Source organism: Lepisosteus oculatus, chromosome 2 (assembly GCF_040954835.1).
Source record: "Lepisosteus oculatus isolate fLepOcu1 chromosome 2, fLepOcu1.hap2, whole genome shotgun sequence".
Taxonomy (NCBI): Eukaryota; Metazoa; Chordata; class Actinopteri; order Semionotiformes; family Lepisosteidae; genus Lepisosteus; species Lepisosteus oculatus.
Window position 1 is genome coordinate 73,910,283 of NC_090697.1, and position 17,527 is coordinate 73,927,809.

The 17,527-nt window shown below is 38.4% G+C and overlaps 1 protein-coding gene across 1 annotated transcript in view; it reads right to left on the minus strand.

The window, feature by feature from the left end:
• Window positions 1–17,527, minus strand: part of gfra2b (GDNF family receptor alpha 2b) — a 108,889-nt gene that overhangs the window by 27,989 nt on the left and 63,373 nt on the right. Inside the window, exon 5 of the mRNA XM_015341258.2 lies at window positions 13,820–14,201. Within this exon, the coding sequence (XP_015196744.2) occupies window positions 13,820–14,201 (382 nt within the window). The remainder of the gene's footprint in view (window positions 1–13,819; window positions 14,202–17,527) is intronic.

Consider the following 17,527-nt stretch of genomic DNA (forward strand, 5'->3'; position numbering starts at 1 on the left):
TTATGATTTGAAATCATTCCTTTTTCTGCGTATCTGCATATGTTTCAAGCTACAGATAGAAAACAACTGAACTCAAACTTTCTGTTTCATAAGAAGCTGTACCACATTTATTTGGCTAAAACACTGACTGATCAACAAAAGAAAAGCTTCAACCAGAACTAGTTCTGGACACAAAAAGCCTCTTGGAAGAAACTGGTAATCAAGGAGGAATGTGGTATTAACACTGATTAAACTGATAATGCAAATCACCATATGGTCCTGGGAATGAGCTGGCAGATGCTCACAAAATCACCAAAGGTATCCCTGTTGTCAGTGACCTACACTGTACAGTACATGTCTGAGGATCAAAACAATAGTCAACTACAAGACAGTATAGCAGATAATTTTTTACAGGCAAGAATTCCCAAACTTGCTCCTAAGGAGAAACGTTCTAGACTTGTTAAAGGAAACAATTAAACAACCTGTTTCTAAAGACATGGAACAATAGTTACTCAATTCAAAGGGTGATTTATTTAAACAGGGATCATTTGGAACATATCTCTTCAGTCCTCAGTAATCAGAGTTCCCTAAACTGAAAAGATTTAATCAGTACTTTATAACCCCTGACAATGAGAAATTCAAACTCAAGTTATAATGGAGGTTTGTTAATTCTATCAAATGACAGAATGCAATTCTATCACATCCTGGGTGTGTTGGTTTTGAGTGAAAGGGGGCAGAATTTTATTTAATTTGAGCCACAGCAGCTGTGTAATACCAATGTTTATTTGATACAACAAATGCTTACACTGTCTTCAATTTACTGTTACTCCATGGAACACAGGCTGAAAAAATATAGAATAATTAACTGTTTCTGGTATTTTCCACTTGGGTATAATACTTTAGAGAATACATACAATACCATCCACAAGTCAAAAGGATTTCTTCTTTTGCTTGAGTGTACTGTTAAAAATCTAAAAGACTCAGAAGAACAACTCCAGTACCAACTGTTTAAATATTGGGTTTCCTGCTGTGCTTGTATTATCATAGTCACTTCAGAATTGCATTCCCAGCAGAATTCAAGGTAAATCTTTTGCAATTATAGTGTGCTACCACCTACAGTAGTTACAGCTGGCTACAGTTTGTGTTAGTCCATGATAAATTAAGTAAAGTCCAGCTGATATTTTATTTATTTTTTGCATTTTCACTTTATATCGCAAGGAGAGGAGCACATATGTACTGTATATGTGTATAAATACAATTTGCAGGTCATCCAGTCCATCAAAAGCTATTCAAAACAGAGAATTTGCAGTGTATAAAGTTAAAAATATTATTAATTTTAAAGATAAAATAGCCATGATCCAATAATGCATGTCCCTTAAAACTAAGTTGCAGAAAATGAGTATTAGGTTAGGACATACAATATGTATTAACACAATTTAAGGAAATAATATACCACAATACTGTACAGTATATGTTCAGCAAAGCTTTGATTTCATAGGAGATGGGGATGTAAAGATTTAAACTTGTACTGTTGACTAGTACATCAAAGGAAAGACAAACATGTTCTCATTGATAGCTGCACAGGCTTTGAAAGGTACAAGACTTTGCAGATACATTTTATTTTTCATGTCAAGAGATGAGTCCCAGAACGAAAGGTTTCAGCGTAATGAGCTCAGGGGATTTATAATATTCTTAGCATGTAGTACAGAGAAGCCTTCATTAAGGCCCATTCTCTGCTTGTTTTGAAATTACCGGTATGTAAATCCTCCATTTAATTAACACACCTTGTAATGGTGTACATGATTTACATGACTAATTTCAAATCTACATGCTGTTTAAAATAGAATTCATGTGCACAGTTTTCAAATTCCTTGCACCACACACTTGGATCTGAAAGTTAAATATGTATTATCTGTATTAATAACTCCCATAGGTTTCAGAAATCAGGGCATTCCACATTTAATAAACTTCACAAAAAAAGTTAGATGCCTTTTTTCTGTAATAAACTTTGCTAATTGCTCTTTTTCCATTTTAATCCCCTGTAGCGTTGCTCAGTAGTTAAAGAATGGTTCCAACTGTAATTTATTAAGAACATGCAGAATCAGTGTAAAGGTTAAATAAAGGCTGTATTGACTTCTTTGTACTTGTCAACATAATTGTAAATACATCCACTTGCAGATTCCTATAAAATGCTCAATTTACGCACAGAAGGGGGCACATTTGTTACGCTGGTGCAAGAAATGAAACTGTGACAGTTATACTTGGAGAAAGATGTACTGCTGTTTTTTGGTTGTTGTTGTTGATTTTGTCAAAGAGTTGTTGTTAAAGAGTAGTACCAATGCAAGCCATGCGTTTAAAGTCAGACAAATGCTTAATAATTCTATCTTTGAAACACAGAAAGCAATATCTCACATTCATGTAGCTGCAAAAGATGAGCGTACCAGTTCAGAAAACATACATACAGAGCTTTATTGTGGTTTTGAAAAGGATACGTAAAAAATGTTTTAAATACAGAAGCTTTAAAGAAAAAGGTTAGAGTATAAATGTGGGTTATAAGACAGGATTTGAAGGTGCTGTGAAAGTGACCTGCAAGATCTAAAATACTGTATGGGGAAGGAGATCCCACAATCATGGAGTAACAGAGTAGAAAGTATGGTCTTCCATCGATCCAAATTATTCAAGAACTTCAAGGTGAGAGGGAGTATGTTGAATGTTATTCTGAAATTCACGAGGTGCCAGTAAAGGGAACCGTACCAAGGTCAGTAGACTCTTGCTTTTTAGTTTTGGTTAAAGTTCAAGCAGCTGAGTTCTGAATATGCCTGTTAAGAACATTTTTGGAAACACAAGCAAGCACTGACATTACAAAAATCAAGTCTGGAAAAGACAAAATTTCTGGAATTACAATTCCTGCATCAGACGGGTAGCGATCTGTACAGATATGCGCAGCGTTACCAAGATGAAAAAATACATACTGTACAGTACACAACACTATAAACATGACCGTTTATTGCAAGGGCCAGGACAACAAAATGACCCCAGGATTCCTCATTGGACTGGTTCCGGGACCAGCAGCAACCACACCAAGGCTGATAAATTTGCTTGTTGACCAAAAGATTCGATCTACAGTATGTAACTAATTACTATTAGTACTAATGTATGTAATTCTAATTAATTTCAGGGAATCTGTAGAATTTTGTTTTCACTTTCAAACTGTAGAGTGTTTTGTGTTGATCAACGGCAAACAATCCTAATCAAACACACAAAATAAGATCTGAAAAGGCCGAAGGAGGGTGAATACTTTTGATACTTTACTGGAAAATACTTTATTGGAATTGATCCGAGGATATCATCCAGACATTTCTCAAAGGGAATAAGGGAAACAATGATCTGCCAAGAGCTGTATGAACAACAGATGAAGGGCAAGATCCCTGAATGAAAAACACCGTTTTTAAAGAGAAACAGTGCCAAAGTGAGGAGACCACAGACAGACACAAAGCAACTCTCAGCTCCTAATCGGAAATGGTGATACAAAAACAGTGTATAAATGCAAATGGTATCTTTCCACATACCTGAGCTGATTTCAGATCTTTCATGTAAAAATTACAGGCTGTCTCCCTTTTAAAATGTGTTATCATTTCAGCCACTCGGCTCTGAAGGGCAAAAATGAAACCTCTGTAAAAGTGGATTCATTTAAAATTTCAGATGGTTAAAACACAGTTATCTGCCGTAAGCAGAGAGCAGCTATCTATGTCTTTTAGCTATAATGGGAAACCGATGGCTTTTATCTCCAGGCCCGTGTGACTATTGATGGGTAGTAGTCTTGTATTTGATGATCTTCTAATAGTCATCTCCTGCAATGGACAGAAACTGCAGAAAATGCATCAGGATGATTACCGGGCTAGAGACACTATAATAGCATCCGATATAAACAGCACACTGTTTGTTGGTTTCCCATTAACAGTAAAAAGCTACTGCCTTTAAAAGTTGTCTTTTCCACCCTTTGTTCTTCCTGAAAAAAAACAGATTTAAAAAATTGGGTGACAACCATGGATATTCAATAACTACTGTACATTACTTCTTCCATACACTTTATGTAGCCTTGCTACACACAGATACATTTTCCCTAAAATAATTTTGATACAGTGCTCATAACATTGTGCAAAAGTCAAATGCTTTTGTTTTTGATAGGCCTGTCGCAACCTTATAATGGCATGAAAACTTTGGAAACTACAGTAGATGTAGTGCAAGGTTATAGAGTTGTAACATATGCGTCATATCTGGTCATTTGGAAGGAAACTTCACCGATACAGGGAAGTGGAGGAAGTAGACAACAAGAGCTCGAACTTATTAGAATCTCTCATCAAACCAATCTAGCCAAAACCCCTTCAGAACTGTCCAAATTGACACGGAATTCATCAGGTTGTTCTATTATTTTAATATGCCAGGTGTCCACCTGAATGTAACATGTAAAAGAAAGGGGCCACATGACCACACAGTGAAATGTATGGGGATATTTTACAAGGCTGGTAATTGCTGGCATCATAAAACAATAGGATTCAAGCATCCACCTAAATTTTGCACTTTAATTTCCATTACGCTATCATAGTGACTTACAATATTCCAATAAGATAATGGCCCCGAGACACAGCCAATGAATTGCAAACTACAGCACAGTATATGTTTAGTTTCAAATTATGTTTAATCTAAAATGACTATACTGATCTGTCTGTAAAAATATCTATTTTTTTAAATATTAGGTATGGTATACTAGTTATATATTAGGACTTACGGTAGGTATTCTGACAATCCTTTCATAATTATCTTCATGAACATTTTCAAGTTGTGCCACAGCCCTAGGGTGAGCACTTTTCATTGAGAATTTTGAAAATTCCCTACAGCCTGGACTGGTGTTCCTGTCATTGTGGGAAGCAAACACACATGCAAGAACAATTTAGAGACACCAATTATCCAAGCCCGTAATTCTTTGGAAGGAAACCACAGCACCCAGCAAAAACCACACAGGCCTGGGGAGAACATGCAAAATACAGAGCACACAGAAAAACCCCAAACCCAGAATCAAACCCAGGCCCCAGCAGCTGTGAGGCAACAGCTCTAAGAGCAAAGCAGAAAAGCACCGCTGCATGAGAAACTGTGTGGCAGTATTTCAAAGAAAATCAAGGAAATCGGAACAGGACACAGACCAAACATGTAAAACCATCAATAATTCATCATGAAACATTAATTAGTATTGAATTGTTTAACGCCTGTGAGAACCCAGTGCTTCATTCTCAGGGAAAGGAATGTCATGATGTGGTTTCTCTTTTCCATACAAAAGCAACGCTTAAACACAATCTTTTTTTTTCCCACCTGTGACATCCACCCGTTTGCGGAGGGAAGACCTAGGTTGCGTGTGAAGTGCTCTCAGAAGGAGTAAAGCCATCTACTTGCTGTCTTTCAAGCCACAGATTTTGTAGGCGACAAAGGCATCTTCAAAAGTATAAAAGCATTGCTGACGTGCCAGCAGCAATTTTAGATAAAAGGGAAGATAAAAGGAACGGATAAAGAAGAAGTAAGATGGGATGCAGTTACCGTGAGTCATTCCATGAGATCTTTAAAAACGTCAATAAAGACACAAAATGTCTCTATTCGCCCTTATATGTATAATAAAGAAAAGGAATACGTACAATATGACAATAGCTCCAACTTGTTTTGATTTTTTTCCCACCCAACTTGAAACCACGTCACTTTTCGGTTGCTTTGTTTTTTAGAAACTGCTGCGTAGTCACAAGACAAAGCCCTTTAAGGCCTGGGACACCATGCCAGTGGGACCTGTCGCATTTCCCACACTGCTGGAAGGCCAGCGGCTCTGATTTCCTGCCTACTGTACAGATGGCAGCAAGTCACACTCTGTAATGCCACACAGATGATGAAGGTCCTGTGTTTGGTGACTCATTGCTGTCAGTAGACAAGAAATGTAATATTATGCTAAATCAAATGGGCCTGCGAATGTTTCCAAACAGGATTATCCTTTTTTTTTAATCTGTCACACCCTAAACTCTCACAGTTATTTGTCAAAGTGAGACTATTTTAAGTGGCTTTTAATAAAGCCCCTTTTCTGTAAAATTATAGAAAAAAATGAACAGCGAAAAAAAAAAATCTGGGTTGGCAAAATACTGTAGCGCCCATTTCCTGCCACCATTCTAATGCCAAAATTAGCTCCCGTGTATAATTTTAAAACACGCTCCTTGTGAAAGGAGTAGGTGGTGCAGCTGTGAAGTCCCTGCTTCTACTCATTCGGAATGATTTGTAACACGTAAGTCTCATTAGTCATGTATTACACTTTTGTTTTAGTCTAATCTGACAAAGGAACAGTGGGAGTCTGAGTGTAGACGCCCCTCAATGGATTTGTCTTTTAAAGGAAGATGCGGAGATGGTTCACTTAACAGAAGAAAAGTGTGCATTGTCCTACAGGGGTTGTCCAGTCCTGGATCTGGATGGTCACTGCGTTTACAGGCTTCGATTTAACCGTTACACAAAGCTCCACAAATTAGTGTCTCAGGCAGACCAGTTCAACAACAGGCCCGAAGGTTTTTGTGGACTTGCGGAGTGTAGCTGTCCCTGACGAATTTGTACAGCACACCCTGCTGGACAAATACAGTGCCTCCAGTAGACTTAGGGAAAAGGGGTTAATTGAATGATTAGCTTGCTGGGGGAGGCCCTGATTCCCCTGTGACCCTGTATGGGATTAAGCGGTTTAAAAATATCTGACTAATTCAGACAGGTTATTTACAACACCTTTGTTAACTTGAAATAATGTTTGAGAGACTTGAACTTTTGACCAAAATGAATCAAGATGCAGACAGGACAAAATGATTTAAAGTTTAAAATTTAGGGTGTCCCTCGAACATTCTCTAAAATGAGCACCAGTAATGGAAACATTATAAAACCCAAGCCAACGGCAAAAAACGGAGCAAAATGGAAGCCCACACGACAAGGAAGAAAACTGTTCAAGGACAGCTCTTCCTCCCCATAGGCTAGACACCTTGTGAATAATGTGGATGAACCACCTTTCTGCTCAGAGTCCGCAGAATGTGTTCATTCCCTTCACCAGCTTCTCTCTCCTGTCTTTACTGACTTTCCACACACTCAGAATTAGGTCTTCTCCTTAACAAAGGACAAGCTTTACACCGATATTTAATATATTCGAAATATTCTTACTGTTTATACAACCCTGTTGAAAAACATGAACTGCCACTAGATGGTATTGTGTCTAAAACTATCACTTGATAATAAATGCTAATTTAAAACTAAATTGTTCATAACTAATGCCCTTTTTGTTAATATTAATAATATTTAATAATAAAGTAAAAAAAAAACACATTGGTGTTCTGTTCCTCTTCCAGGCTGCTCATTTAGCTGGTATGTGACAAAGCAAAATTATATTTCTGAGAGGGAATTTTAACATTGCCAAGAAAGAGTAACAGATGGTATTTACTACTACAAGCACTCCTCTCTGTTGCACCAAGGTCATAGTGAGCTCATCTTTCTTAATTTCACTGAAGGTATTATATACTTCCATCCATTTTCTCATCACTTTATCCACCGTGGGGTTGCAGGGAAGCCAAGAGTGATCCCAGCAGGCCCGAGGTGCAGGGCAAGATACACCCTGGAACACACAGATGCTCACACTCACCCCCAGTGTTCCCTGAAGCCAATTAACCTCCCAGTAGGTCTTTGAACTGTGGGAGGAAACCCATACAAACACAGGGAGAACATACACACTCCATAGAGAAAGCAGACCAGGGACTGGACCCAGGTCCCCAGTGCCACATGGCGGCAGTGCTAACCACTGTGCCATCATACCACCCTACTTCACACTCCTAAATAAGTGCAATCTGGACGGACACCTAACAGACTTTGGGGAAGAAATCTCAACCACATGGTGTGCCAGGTGAACTAGAAGGAAAGCTCCAGTATGTGATGTATCATTTCACACCACTCATCCCTCTAAACACCTGTCATCTGCACATTATGCAGCTCCCCTACAAAGGAAAAAAAGAGGGTAATCAACTGTCATGGTAACCTTGCAAGTCTTTCTCTTGCGCTGCAGCAAATAATTAAACTACTGCCACCTCACATAGATTCTCCCCTACTTGCTATTGTCTAAATAGGCTTGAGACTCTGCAGATTGGTCTCTGGAGCCAAGTTTACCGACCCACAGAACTGCAACTACACCCCCGGCTCTCTGCTCTTCTCTGATCAATATATGATTTTGTGTTTCAGGTGATGTATGAACCAAGCTTGGCTGTTTATCGGGAAGCACTACCCGTTTGTATTGGGCCTCAGACTTGGCTGTCGACGGTTGAAGGAGCAGCTTCTTTCAGACCAGCGAAGGGGGCACACAGGGATTGAGGTGCTGAGAAGACAATAGCGCCTCGTCTCTGGTGTCAGACGCGAGGCCATTAATCATCAGTGATTTTAAAAGAAACTTTCCATTGTGCGAGAAAATTAGAACAAAAAACGGATGCTCTATTTTTTTCAGCCTGGAGTTATGCCCCATGAAAAGGATCAGATATTTAAAGCAGATTTGTTTTTATTAGATAGCAGTAGATTTTCTGTTCAAGGATGGGGTGCCAAGAGCTGAAGCCTTATAGCTCTTAGATCATAAATGCAATTACTGTCTGGTGCGCCTTCTGCGTGAGGTCTGCATGAGGTTTCTCAGGGTGTTGGCTGGGTGTCTCTAAATTGTGTCTGCACTATATAATGCACTGGAGTAACATCAATGTTACAGTCCTACTTTGCAACCTATATCACTGGCATAGGCCCTGGGTCATCACGGCTCTTACCAGAAACAAGAGTCTTTCACATTTCTGACTAGATTTGAATCCTGCATCTTTAGGAAGGTTTTGCACATTGATGATTCATTTTTCCATCCTAATTTTAATATTTTATGTTCTCTGTGTTATTCATTAAACACATCCATTTACTTTCATCCTTTTATGAAACCCAAGTATTACCTTCACACCAAACCTCTAAAAACGCAGCAATACGGCACATGCAAATTGTGGCAATGCTTTTATGAAGGCTATTTATAAAGGCTTATTAGCTTAGTGACTGTCGTTTTTACTTCTTTCAGAGGTGTTTTTCACTTGATCCCAGCTGTGATTCAAACAGAAGGACATAATGAGCTATAATTGCCTGTTCTCAGGATCAAGCAAAGACAGGGAAGTGCAGTCACCTGGGAGCAAAGTGGCTACTCACCACAGAGTTGGTACCAAAGCACTGAAGAGGGAGAAGCCTACAATGCTTGCCTGACCTAAATTCATTTTTCACCTGCTTTCTTTTTTTAAGCAAATAGGCAAAACCATTGATCTCAGTTTTTTTTTATTTATTATATTTTTTTGCCATTATCAACCAAACACAGTCCTAATAACCCACACAAAGTCACATCCGCTTGGAAACTTTATTACTGTCCTAATTGGATCCTCTTTCCACCACATTAACCTACCCAATTAGGCTATTGATTGACACCTGTGACAGGCCAGGACAAGAAGAGACTGTTTCAACCAGTCTACCACTAGAAGCCAGATTAGGCCTCTTATACTTGCAGACAGGCACACTTGAGGTGAGTTATTTAATAATTCGTTAATTGGTTAAGAGTAGGTATTGCACATTCTCACCTGGGAGTAATCAAGTCTTTGGGATATAAAAGGCTTCATGGTGGTATTTGAAGAGTACTTATTGTGTGTGTACTGGAAGAGATTTTGTCAGAATGAAGATGCTTTGTCCGTATGCGTTTTAGGGTGCTGAAGCTCTGAATGTCAACAGGAGGGGGTTTGTCACAATATCTTTCTAACAGAATAAGACCAATGTTTTTGCTGTTCCTGAACCAGTCCCTATTTCATTTTGAAATAATACAATGTACTGTAGCACTTCAGTTCCCAAGACATTCCATGTACAGTATATCCATTCTCATCCCTTAACCATAATGATTTATCATTAAATGCTCTAGTCCAGTACATGTCAAACTAAGAAATGGGAAAAGCTTTTGGATATATTTTGACATGGCTTGTCACTATTACACTGTAATTAGGTAAGTGCTGTCTTTCAACAGCAGAACAGTGTCCATTCAAAGTTTTGTTAACCTCTGCTTCCATAGTAATTCCATCTCACAGCTAGTCTCATCCGCAGACCAATCTCTACTGCTGTGAAAACAAAAAGAAATAAACAGAATTTTAAATAGGAGGTGCTGTGGAACGTGCCTAGAAATCCATCTGAATGCCATTCTCTGTGGAGTATTCCCTGGTTGCATTAAGAGGTATTGCTACAGTTCTATACCAAATGCCTTTGTGCTGCAACTTGGTAATACTGCCATTTGAGAATAATGACATTTAAAATAAATATATATGAAACATTTTCCTGTTTATCGGCACTACAGATATGATCATTTTGAAACCTATCATGGATTCCAAATTATTAGATAGAATCCCTACACTTATGACAGAATTTCCCATAGATTTTCTTCCTACAAAACACATTTACTGTATTTGCTATATTATATTTCAAGTGAATACCCTGTGTGATACAAAGACAACAGAGTGTTTTAGCATCACTGGAGGATGAGGGAGACTGGAGAGAGGTGCTTTCAAGCAGAGAACTGAAAATAGTTATAAATGAGGAAAGGACACTCAGCTCTGCTCCCCCATTTGATATTGATACTGTAGAGGTTAGTTTTTTTCACATTTAGAAAGCCTGTTGTATGACTCTGTAGCAGTGAAGTGTCTTTATTTAGGGTGACTAGGGCCCCTGAGGAATGAGGAATGATATTTGGATATCTTTGTTTTTGAAATGTGGCATTCTCCATCCATTTTCTAACTGCTTATTCCTGGTGAGGGTCACCGTGGTAACAGGCTGACCAGAGCAGGGACTTTCCTTCCCCAAGCAACTGTCTCCAGATCCTCTTGAGGGCCTCCTAGACACTCCCAGTCCATGCCCAGTACAACTCCAGCAGGAGGGGCCCAGGGAACATCCTCACCAGATGCCCAAAGGACCTCAACTGGCTCCTCTTGATCCAGAGAAGCAGCGTCTCTAATCCAAGGTCCGAGCTAGTCTGGGCAAGTTTATCTCTCTTTGTCTGCTTCACCGAAGGGTTTTTGTAATAAAGTTATTTCAAGACTACGCTGACTTGTGCTGCGACTCCTTGCAACCCAGCTGCTGCTCTGTCTGGAACTTCAGGTTTGCCTGTGAGTCAAGCACTGGCAGCAGCAGGCAGGAGACAGCAAAGTAAAGCAAGCCCCTTCCTGAAGTAGAAGAGCCAGAGGTCTCTGTCCAGCTATTACTGCACAGAATCAAATGTGACCGATCGAAAACTGAAGCCGACCGAAGTTTCAAGCAGAAGTCCTAAACATGCCAAACATTTAACAGCTAAACAAAATACTGTAGATATGATCAGCACATGAACTATGGGAGAGTTAAAGCTAACTGAATCTTTGTTGTATAAAACCAAAACAATGTTCAGCAGCTCACTCAAAAAAGCAGACTAATTTCACAGAAGTGTTCAAAAAGACAATGTGAGTGGGCCTCTGAATTGGGCCACTTATGACACAGCTGGACAGCTGCATCATATGGTTATTCAATTAATGATTTAATCAATCAAGAAGTGCAAATGATTTTAGGATTACAAAAATGTCCCTTGAACGTGATTATTATTTTTCCTCCCTGTCTGTAAGCATACAGATTTGACTATGCAGCTCTTAAAACAAGTATCTTTCACAGGTCATTCTTTTTACTGTAAATGCTTAGTTTTACAGGTCCATTTGTAAACATCCCAAGAAATGAGGCCCTGGGTTCTCTTGGCAAGATGGAACTTAAGGAGAACCAGGTGTTAATTGAAGGGTGCACCCATTAAATTAAATTGAAACGCAATAAAAGTCATCTACTAATGTTTCAGTTCAGCCTAATTGAACGCTGTCCCCTCAATTAAGCAGCCACTCTTCACTTTTTCTTCTTAATTGCGAGGTTTCTCTGGGTGTCTGCAATTAATTTTCTTGGCACTGATTCAGGAATGTGTAACAAACCTCTGTCAGAAAGAAAAGGCCTCTGGTAAAGCACAAATTGTGTTCGTAATTTTCCAGGTATCTGAACACATAAGAATGGATTCCTTTCAAAATATGCCATAACACTGGTATGGACTGGTATCCATTGAACTTATTAAGTATGCGAACTAGATTAGAAATAAAACATTGGTTTATTTAAACTGTAACACTGATATGGACTTTCCTATTAAGAAAGGTTCAGTGTGGGTTTCCTAATATACATGGACACTTGGGCTGCATCCTTTTCATTTGAATCTCAGGTGCAGTGATGAATTCCATAAGGGCTCCTTCTTGTTTTATGAAAACCAAAATAAACCATGGATTACACCTGGTTTGTATCATGAATTAAACAAACTATTTGGCAATGAATGATTTCCTTACATTTTATAGCATGTTTCCTCCCAAAGGATCCCACAGCACTTCACTTGTAGCAGGTGACTCTATTCATCCATCAATTAAGTGCAGCCCCCCCACCTGGGCCACACACGGCAGTATTTCTGCACCAGCCGCCCCACTGCCCAACAGATCAGATGGGGAAGCAAGAAATGTACTGGTTGAATTAAAGAGGAACATTGCGGTCAGACTGTGAAAGCTCATAGACAAATGACTCCAGGATACCAAGAATACTGTACATCCAAGGACCTCAGTTTAACACGTCATCACTTTATCCCACATTAGTTTGGGAACCGTGGTCCAGAAGGAAGTGTACCACCTACTGGTTCACCAACATGAGTGCAACTGCCTGTTTTTCCTAAGAGGTCTCCCATTCTGGCATCATCAAGTTGTAATTAAGACAAAGGCAAACATGGCACATGGCCTAAAGGTTCACAAGAGGGCTCTGTCTGATCTGCAAATTGTTCCCTTTTAATTTCCTAATAAATCTGCATGAAAAATGTTTGAGCATCTTAGGTAAAATCTAACTGGACCAATTTTCCATGTCATTAGAACTGAGCTTCCATGCACATGCAAACTTGTGTATACTGTACGCCTGTCTACTGCTGGTAAAGTTTGCCAAGACGGTTGTGCAAGTTCCAGATTATTAGCTGTTCCTGCTGGCTACAGAAACAACACGCTCAATGTATTGTGTATGTATTGCTCAATTTACAATGTCTCTTTTGGGAGCAGCAAAGTAAAAACAAAACAAAAAATAAAAACAAAGAAGACTGATTGAACTCACAGATTGAACTCATTCATAAATGTTCATTATCAACAGACACTATGTTGTTTGAGACTGGACTGCAGCAAAGTCTGTGATGGAATGAAAGTAAAGAAAGTGTACACAATTCAATTCTTTGAATATTTATAAGTTTGTGTAGTGGTAGGACATCTAAAACAGCACTTCAATGTCCTGAAAAGCAAAGAGGTCAGTAAGTCTAGCTGTTGTGGAGAACTGTCCTTTTCTTTATTGAAATGCGAGAAAAATTGCCTCCAATCAACAGCAAAGGAAAAAAAACATCCTGAAATTATTAGCGATTAAGAGCAACATTACAGTTCCTGGATGGTAATTGCTTTTAAGAGGTGAGTGACCCACATCAGCATCACTACCTACTGTATGCTACTGTATATGAAATACATGTTTGAGGTGGATCAGACTTTAATGTAGCCAGTGACTTCAACTCCTTAAACATCTTCTGAGGAAAGAATCTCCCATCTAAATGTTGCATATTTAAGAGGCAGATTATTTAATCTAAACAGATCCTTATCTTCTTCCCCCCACCAAATCCCCAGCCCGATAGTCCCTGTACCTGCATAGGGGGTCATTTCTACAAGTCGTCCTCAGTTCCAGGCAGTTGGGTTTAACTTTGTCCTCGTAGGCACAGGAAGGGACAATGGTCTGCCTTCTCCTCTCAGCGCAGGCTGTGTCTCGGCAGGAGCAGAACAGCAGGCGATAGCTATACTCAGTCTGGACGCGATCGAAGAACTGACGGAGGGCTTTGTGGCACTTCTTGCGGTTGCAGGGCTCTGGGGACTGAAAGGGACTGACCCTGGTGCAGACAGAGATGTACATGGAGCGCAGTTTCTTGCAGGTGTCATTCAAGTTGCAGGCCTTGGCTGCATCCAAGCAAGGGTTGCAGGGCTTTCCTGTGTCTGAACAGTGGTTCCCCTTCATGACAGTGGAGTCCATTCCTGTTAATACAACAGCATCTGGTTATCTACCTAGCAACCATTTTCACTTACATTTCAGGGTTCTGTTATGGTAAACTGTTACACTGTATTTTTCAGAAACAACATAAAAAAGAGTGAGGTGTTTGGGGACAGAGAGACACATTTGTTCACATGTTGATCAATTTACGGAGTGTGCAGGTCTTTTTTGGTGTGAAATAAATTTATCTAACAGATTCTGCTACAGTTTGGGGCAGACATAAAATTTAAAAACAATTTGAAGTGTTTACTTAGCAGTAGGCGAGTTTAAAGGCAGGTCTTGATTACTATATTCTGGCTAGTTAATTTGCACTTTGTTATAGAGAGCTTGCTGTCCTAATTATTTTAGAATAATTCTGATTTTCCATATTGTGTAATCCTTAGGCTAAAGACATTCTCTTCTAGTTGGTGATACATCTTTAGAATAGGGAAATGGATGCCTATTCACATTTTGGCATCCATATTGTAGAAAGGGAGATTTAGTCTTGGGATGTATTATTTTATTTAGGATGCAGGGTGTTTCTCTAGTTGGTCTCTCAAGGTATTTCAAAGCATTTCAGGTTACGGGGTTACATTTTGGGTTTCTGGGTCTGTAGAATGTAGACATCTGAAATGCTTTGTTTTGAATGTTTAATGATGTGTTTTTATAGATCAGTTGCATTATTGTTTTGCTAATAAATGCCAGTGCTTTGCCACAGAAGAAAAACCTCACATGCCTTACATTCAGTAAAGTCTGTGGTCAAAAGGGATCCAGTTCAGGGATCTTATTAATAACTATTTAATCCATATGTAGCCCACAATAATTTACTTTAAATAGTGTAATTGAAATATTTTTCCTGTAGAGACAATTTGCAAATTGACAAAACAACATCCCAAACCTTTATCCTGACCTCTCCAGTCCAATAAAAAATGTATTTGGGAGCTATGCTTATTTTCCTTTGTACCATCAGGTAAGTGAGGATTACACACATCCATGTAGCATGTAGGAATTAACAAACTTTAAAAAAGCATATTATCATCCCATCATTGGATAATGTGTATCTACAGCAGGGACCTAAACCCACAACCCACCACCTTCAGTATGAGTCATACCGTACATGTACAGTACAAATACACTACTAAGAAATCTACAAGTCTAGACTACAAGTTTTTTTAGAGAAACGAGATAATTGACCAGATTGCCAGGAGATCATTACTTCATCACAATTTGTGTACAAGTTTTGAATTTGTTTTAGGGTAGTTTCCCTTTACAAGAGCTCTGTGGCTACATGATGCTTAGTTCTGTCAGATGCATGAAGCCCACCACATTGTCAGCCATCTTCTAAATATGAACATTAAACTACAAAACTAAAATTTACCATAACACAATGGCATAAACACATAGCATTATTAGGGTAGAAGAAGCTCATTCACATTAAGTTTTGAAAGCCTCATTAGTCACATTTATGAAAACAGCCAGCATTTCAGTAAAATTACCTTAGTCAGTGAATGCAAGCATCTTGCACAATGATTGTTATTGTATATCATTGTGTGTATTCAAATTAGCATTTAATTAAAGATTCAAGAAAATCATCATTAATTACCAATCTATTTGCAGAGTTGGATAACTATTGTTAATGAAGTCATCAACTAGACACACAATTGTAGATGTAAAATAATTATATTTTTTCAAAGCAATCTAAAAGTAAAACAGCTTAATCTAAATGATGGTAAATTTGTATCAAATTCTAAACAAAAAGTTTAATAATATGGAGATAGATATGACAATCACAATATACAGTAGCTGTTTGTCTATTGGCTGGCATTTACTGTACTGTATGTGTCCCTAAAAAAACACATGCAAAATTAATTCGCTAAGTTCAATATTCAATTGCAAATGCTTTTGGTTCCTTAATATTAGTTTTTAAAATGGATGGATGAACATGAAACTACAATCAATTAAATCTCTCATAATAAGTAATTGGGATACTGCCTGTGCTTTATGAGGTGCAGTTTCTACTGCAAATGAGGAACTATTTGGAGATTGAAAGCAGCAAGGGAGATAAATGTTTGGATAACATTTGTTTGTTTTTTTTTAATAAAAAAGCTATTTAATATGCTTTCGACTTCAAAAATGAACATTTCATAAGCCACCTATAACACTATAAAGACGTTCTGCTCTATTGAGAATGTGTAATCTAATTTCCATTAGAATAGTTTCTGAATTTGGTAAGGTGCATTTGAGACATTTGCATTTCAACTGGAATGTACTGTACTGTATATCAGATACAGAACACTGTAGCTGCTTTTGTCCTAAAGATTTAGAGGTGTGAGAAGAGCACATTTAATAAGAACAGCTGATATTACATTCCTTCATCAAAGAAGCAGCTGGAAGCCAGTGAGTGTTTCACAGGAGAAGTTTAATTCAAACACAGTCATGCGAGGTCAAAAAAAGGTACCAATGTTATCTCCAGTTGGGCTGGGGCTTAGGTAATACACAGACAGGCTCTAGAGATCATGGCTAATCAAATCATGGAAGTGATGTTATTACTCTGAAGCAACAAAATGGTAGATTTTCCATGGATGGTACAGTCAAAGTAAATTACATTAGAAAGATTGTTAGCAGTTTCAAAGGGTCTTTACTAACACTGATGCTAGTAAGATCACACACACTAACATACACTGCTCAATGAAATGATTCATCCTGATATCTTTGTGAATTTAGTAATAAGTTTGTTTTATTGTGGATTATAGATGTTCAGTCAACTCAGTCTAAAAAAAAGGATCTGCTAATTAAGAACTATAAATCCAGTGCTTCATAGTGAGTAGCTGCTTACCTGAGGCTGGGTGTGACTCAGCACTTGGCAAGAGGTTTGAAGTTTGGAATTAGTAGGTGGATCCGAGTTTTTTTTTATTTCAGTCTGCAAAGGCACTACTGATAAGAGGAAATTAGACTGATTGGTTCTTTTCTTGCAAAAGAAATTTGATTAAATATAATTGTTATTTTAAATCACAGCCGTGGGGAATGTTAAAACATTGAACATTTCATCCTCATCCTTTCATTCCCAGCATCGCTCTTGAAGTTTGAGTGCTAAGTATCTTATTTTTCTTCTGAAAGTAATGAGCAAAATCAAATTAGTGCAACGAGACCATGAAACGTAAAGGCGTAACACACTTGATATTCTAACAATTGGCATTAACTCGCCTGATACAAGGAAGTGACAGACGTAGCCATAAGTCCAAGGCTGAAAACCCTGCAAAATACAGGAATGCCAAAACACAGATGCAGACTTCTTCTGTAATGGCGTGTGAACTTTGTTTGATCACATCGG